This window comes from Embiotoca jacksoni, unplaced genomic scaffold (genome assembly GCF_022577435.1).
Source record: "Embiotoca jacksoni isolate LCO1_2020_lvr unplaced genomic scaffold, fEmbJac1.0.p SCAF_20, whole genome shotgun sequence".
In the NCBI taxonomy this organism is placed as follows: domain Eukaryota; kingdom Metazoa; phylum Chordata; class Actinopteri; family Embiotocidae; genus Embiotoca; species Embiotoca jacksoni.
In genome coordinates, this window is record NW_027185341.1 from 4631985 (window position 1) to 4638418 (window position 6434).

The window sequence follows — 6434 nt, forward strand, 5'->3', positions numbered from 1 at the left end:
CTGAATAAGTTTTGTTCATCATTACGTCTCTCTTGCTCTGTGAGGAACAGAGATCCATATGAGGTCACTATGACCTCCTTTGTGTGGATTGCCGAAAGCAACCCTGTGACAGGAGGTCGTAGTGAACTCATAATGAATTTGTTATCATTAATCATAATAATCCCTGGTTGAATTAAATTAAAACATGTTATTTGTACTGCCAAAGATTTTTGCTTTTTGCTCGTAGCACGACCATTCATGAGGCATATAGTGACAACCTGTTTTGACATTGTTTATATTCAGGAAATGGTACACGGTATTTATTTTGTGTATTGGATCCAAAAACTACAATTTGCACCCGTTTTGTTGTTCTAGGTTTCATCCAAAGGCGACTGGACTTTTAGATTCTATAAGATGCTTCACCTCTCATCCCAAAGGCTTCTTCATTTATGATTGTTGTTGTTGTTGTTTGTTTGTTTGTTTTTGTTGATTTTCCGTGAACACAGAGCAACAACCTCTCTGTTGCTGTCCAGTTTCATGATAATGATGACATGTCTTCATTGTGTTTTTAGATATCATGAAATCAAAAAGTAATCCAGATTTCTTGAAAAAGGAAAAACAAGCAACCTCCAAGCAATCAAGAGGAGTGAGATCAAAGGTGAGTGTCAAATTCACTTTTTTCTTTCCTGTATTACTGGCTTTTATGTTCTGACATACAGACTGAGAAGTATCCATCCACTCCCAAAACTACCATCCGTCTACTCTGGGATGTTTAAAGCTTTTCCGTCGCGCAGACGTTTCCACTGCTGACTGTCGCCGCCACATACAGAATAAATGTGCTCCAGAGTCGCTCGCTCTGCTCGGTCAGGTTTTTACGGTTTGTCATCTGTCTTGTTTTGTCCGTCAGTCTGTCACTGAACAGGTCTCACGGGATAGCTGACACTCCCATCGTGGGGTGAACCCCCCCCACACACACACACGCCCCGCCCCTTCCCCTCCCAACAGCCCCCGCCCCGAGATATGCTGTAGGTATAGCATGACGTAGACCGAAGCATGCCCTACGTATCCTCGCATGACCTCCCCTCTCCAACGAACCCCTTCCCTTTTTGCCCCATCACGCACACCCGGAAGCTAATTGTAGTGCCCACTTCTCAGCTGAATATCACAGGTGTGAGGATGAGCAGAAAAAGGACTTCTGGTTCCTCTCCTGCTGCAACCACAGCGCTAGTTAAACAACAAAAATAATTGTTGTTTCTCATCAGAGGATTTTTTTTATTTTTATTTTTTTTTTATTTTTTTACATGTTCCCACATTTCTGTTTACATCTTTGGATCCTTTGTGTTTGAATGTATTTGTGTGTTGAGCACACCAGCAGGAACTCATGTGTGGCATGACTCTTTGTTTCCAGTGTCATCCTCCTGTTAAACGTATCTGTTTGGAGTTGTCTGTTCTCTCTACCAACACGCGTGTCGATAAATTACTTTGTTTTTCTCGTCTTCGTCAGAGCCTGAAAGAGGGACTCACCGTGCAGGACCGCATGAAGCTTTTTGAAGCAAAAGATTCTAGGAAGATTTGAATATCACAAATCTTAAGTTTCTGTTCTCTCGCCTGGCCTCGGGCCTTTGGTCAGTTTGCCACAGCTGTGCCAGCTTCAGCTCAAACACTTTTATAGGAAATGGAAAAAGGAAAAAGGTCTATCGAGGCGATTTCTAGAGCTGGACCGACTGCTCCCATCCCTCTGATAAGTTTTTTTTTGTTGTTGTTGTTGTTTCATTATTTTGTAATTAATTAAACAAGACTTACAGTATCAATCCAGTGTAAGGCCTCTTTAAAGAAGACATAGATGTATAATCTGGAGATGTGTCAAATAAGCTGCGAGAGGGGTTATGTGACAGCATTTATATTGATGCTCCAGAATGCCAAAACACAGCAATACACACAGTATGAATAATATATATTTCCCAATATGAATTAAGTATCTGCTGTATTTTATTATTGTTACAGTGTCTATATCTAATACTTTTTAATGTTGCACCAGTTGTGTTGTACATAACTACTGGATATGTGTAGAATATGGTTTGCTATTGATTGTTGGGGCATCTGCTGTACTATAACTATGGTTTGATTGATAGTGGAAAACAATGTGATGCTTGTGTGATGTGATGAGAGTTTTATATATATTAAAAAAAAAAAAGGAGTGTCTGTGTGTGAAGGGTTGAAACGGGGGGGGTGGGGGAGGGGGGTGAGATTGCACTTATCACTTGACTACTTGAGGAAGCTTGTTTTTATTTGTCTCAAATTGGTATAGTGACTTCAAGTCGTTTATTGCAGTGCAACCAAACATCCTGACTCGTGTCATATTTAGTGAACAGTGACTTGTTAGTGATACTGGATTTTTTTTTTTTAAATAATTTCTTAAAGCCTGACTTTGTGTTTGCTCAGTTTTGACTTTGGTGTGAGAATATCATCTCATAAAAACTATCCCGGACTTTGCATGACTGTACAGTATAATTTGAATTGCCGAATGATCATGTTGCCTCATTTTCCTACTTTATGCTTTCGTGTGAATCTCTTTAACACTAATAAGCTTTGCTTTGCAAGTCCTACTGTTTAGATGTTGACATTGAAACGTTTTACTGTAAGCAGCAGTCTTGAAGCACTTGGCCCAGTCCCTGACCTCTCACTGAAATCTAGTCGTGCCTCAACTGAGTGAAGAATTATAAACATCCATGAAACCTGTGCAGCTATGGATACACACTGTATAGTATTCAAACCACGCCTTGTACATATATGTATGCCACACAGAAAACTCCTGTGTTTTGTTTTAAACTTGTACCTTGCTCACTAGCTCTATATGAAATATATATATGAATATTTTTTATTTTCATTTGAATGTATAACGTCAAATAAATGAAGTGTTTGGAAATCTTTGGAGTTGTATTTTTTCCTAAACATGACCTGTGGTGTCCATCAGTCAGTGACAGTCAGTTGACCATAGACTCTAAATCTATAAATATAGATTTATTTAAAATGCTTTTCCAAGAGTCCAGTGAAATAAAAGGAGTTAAACAAAAAAAACACAGAGAAAGTCTTGCCACAAAATTAAATCAGTTTGAAGTTCTGCATGAGTGTTAAGTTTCTTTTATTCTCTTTACAGATTTAAAGGAAAAAGGTTTTCTGAGGTCAGTTGAAATCAGTTTCTCAATTTTAATCTTTCATCCTTATTTAAAAAGAGTTGCGTTTCATCTACAGTGACTGAAGAGGAAGTTATAAACTGTAATAAATGCAAAGTTCATTCGTCTGAAGATGCTTAATCCACAAGCCAAAGCAAGATGAGCTGCTGTATTTCTTGTGTCCTTATTGTAATATAGTTTAGTTATTTTAAACTAGCATCAGGCTGCCACAACCTTTTGTTAACCTGGTCTGGTGTCAGAGGCAACACCCAGACAGATGTATGGGTTATGAATAATAGCCACTGTTGAAAAATACCAACTTCATCAAAACTACACTAAACACCCAATAAAAAAAAAAAGCATCCACAGAAATCAAACCGTGGTGGACACACGTGGTCACCTCATCAGCCGACAACACAACAAGTGAATTACAATAAACTCTGCAAACACTGGAAGAAACACTAATGTAAAACTATCAAAATCAGAACAATCAAGAGGGCGACTACAAACCAAAAGGCAGGTCAGAACCATTTGTACCAACAGGGAGAGACAGATGGCCCCTCGGGTACCAGCGTTGCCTTCTTCTAATGGAATAAATCACATGTAAATCAAGACCAAAAAAACAACAACCTCTTAATAAAACAATGTATACATATTAAAGTGTTTTAGATGTGTCTTACATTGGTCAGGTGAGTAGACCCTCCCGTGGGGCGTGAACATGGACTCTCCCGTCGACCCGGACACGCCCACACAAACGCTCTGCAGGTGGCGGGAAGACTTTTGCAGCGGAACCGCATATCCCCGTGAGTTTTTGTTATTTTACACATAGGTTAAGGTTAGGATTTAAGTTTAGGGATCATTAGTTCACCGGTCAATTGGGTCGCACTTTCCTCCGTCAATATAACCGAGTGTATAACCGGTGTTCGCCTGAACAGCGCCGGACCGGAAGTCTCTGCGGCGGAGGCACTCATTTAAATTTAACAAGGTACATGTATCGTGTTCGTGTCGAAGTTACAGCCACGCACCAGTGGTTGATTTAACCGACATTATTATTTGTCAGAGCTGCTGTCACTTGTGCATGCACGTTATTTATGGCTCAGCTCGTGAATCAGGTGTTACCGCAGGTGCAGCTTTATGAGGTCTCTGCAACCAAACTCACAGCCTGGAAACCCCACAGACCTACTAAGAGAAGGAAGGTTTTACTGATATTTAAATTCATACCAAATATCCATATACCAGTGCAGGTGAAGTGGACACTGGAGCAGTAGAATTTGTACTATTAGCATTAATCCATTTCTGTTTTACTGCAGAAATAAGATAACATGTTTCCACTGTGTGTGTGTGTGTGTGTTTAAAATAACCCCCCACAATTTGAAAATAAGCACCAAAAAGCCGTGTTTTTGAACGTTCCTCTGTTTGATTGACAGGTCTGTGGTGCAGTCAGGTTTCTGCCATCGTTGGGCGGGATTTAAGGTTGTTGGCTTTCCAGCCGGATCAAGTCAGATCAACCACTCGTTCCTCCCCAGCTCGTCCAAATACGGTCACCCCCGGCTCCAAAGCGCTCTGAACGAGTGTAACTCCAGGCTTCATAACCGGTGTTCACACGTCAGTGGGTGACGTCACTGTTGGATGCCACTCGGTTGTAACCTGTTGCTGGCAATAGGCATAACTGGAGGCGTCTGCTGTTCATCTGCTAGTTATGGTCACGTTTCCCTCAAAATCTAACGGGGTAAAATGGTGAAGTGATGCCGTTTTTATGTCCAAAAAGCAAAAGCTTCATTCTGACTTCAGTGTTCTTTAAAAACACTTTACTTGCGGTGACTCAACAATTCTAGTTCATTCCTATAAATCATTTGACTACTGTGCACACTTTTTTTTTAACATATCATTTTAACAAAGCTTTTTTAATACAACATTCAGAACATACCATAAAGAAGAGGACTGGTTTGTTCTCAGAGGGCGGCTCTTGTCTTCTCACTTCTGGTTCGAAGAGAAAATCTGCTTCTAATTAGGCTTCTCATCCTGGCAGAAAATCTGGTTTTTATTTTTTCTATTTTCCTTTCAAGATTCTCCACCATCTCCACGGCCTCTATTTCATAGTCCTCTGCCTGGATCCTCAACTCTTTTTCTTTATCGAGCCTCTTGGCGAGCTCCTCGATGTCTCCGATCAGACCATCCTGCTTCCTTTTCTCCGCCTCCAGTTGGTCAGCGAGCTTCCGGGTTTTGGCCGAGAGCTTCTTTGTGATGGTTCGAGCCTCCTCCAGATTTTTCAAAAAGGCCTCGCTGATGTTATCGGCCTCCAGTTTCTTTCTCTCTGCCTCGGCTCTCAGTTCCTCCTCATTCTGGATCTTTTCGTTGAACTCGTCACAGAAGTCCTCTATTATTTTGAAGTGCTTAAGGCCTTCAGCCTCTGCCTTGTCCCTCCAATCGTGTTCTTCCTGCAGCATTCGCTGTAGCTCCTTGATCTCAAAACGAAGCTCATCCTCTTTTGCTTTTTTCTCAGCTGAAGTCTCATCTGAGACAGGCGGGTCTTCCAGTTTCTTGAAAAGAGCCGCCGCGATCTCCACAGCCTCCTGCTTTTCAGCCTCAGCCTGGCTCCTCAGTGACTTCTCCCTCTCTCGTGCTTTGTTCAGATCCTCCAGGTTGCGTTTTGCGACGCTGAGCTCGGCGGTGAGCACCTCCTTTTCTGCCAGGTGCTTCCTTTTCACCTCCCCAAGTTCTCGAAGAAGTTCCTCTAGTGCGGGTGGTGCGCAGGCCACTCCCTCTGCACCCACCCCTCGGTTCTGTAAGGCTTCGGCTCGCTCTAGCTCCTTCTTCAGCTCCTCCATTTCCAGGAGCATCGCCTTTTGTTCTCTCCTCTCATCCGTTAACTGACTTTCGCAGTTCAGTTTCAGCTCCAGGATCTCCTGCTGAATGGTCTTGATGTCTTTGCTGAGGACACTAACCTCCCCCTCGTAGATGTTACAGAGGTCGGCGTGCAGATGTGCAGCTCTCCGTTTCTCCACGGTCTTAAACATGTGGTCGCAACAAACAAACAAACAAAAAAGAACGTGCGTCTTATACTCGGTTTACTGGGAGAAATGTCTGGAGAGACCCGTGGCTGTCCGTCACAGCCTCACCTGCGGAATTCTGGAACATTATGACATCACAACATCAAAGGACTAAAGAACGTGTTGTTATCTTTGGAACATTCCCAAATTCACAGCTGCGCTGCGGCCCCCGCAAAATGAGAGGAAGTTTCACATGTCGGTGCTAAAATAAATGAGCATTGGTAAATGTTTG

The 6434-nt window shown here is 42.1% G+C and overlaps 1 protein-coding gene across 7 annotated transcripts in view; it reads left to right on the plus strand.

Moving 5' to 3' along the window:
- Positions 1 to 2909, plus strand: part of LOC138202067 (protein outspread) — a 50019-nt gene extending 47110 nt beyond the window's left edge. For 5 of the 7 annotated variants that reach the window (XM_069155766.1, XM_069155767.1, XM_069155771.1 and 2 more), the window contains 2 exons: positions 552 to 637; positions 1484 to 2909. In XM_069155766.1, coding sequence (XP_069011867.1) covers positions 552 to 637; positions 1484 to 1555 — 158 coding nt within the window. In that variant the 3' untranslated portion in view covers positions 1556 to 2909. The other 2 variants (XR_011178623.1, XM_069155772.1) reach the window with 2 other exon arrangements.
- Positions 2910 to 6434: the final 3525 nt, after the last annotated feature.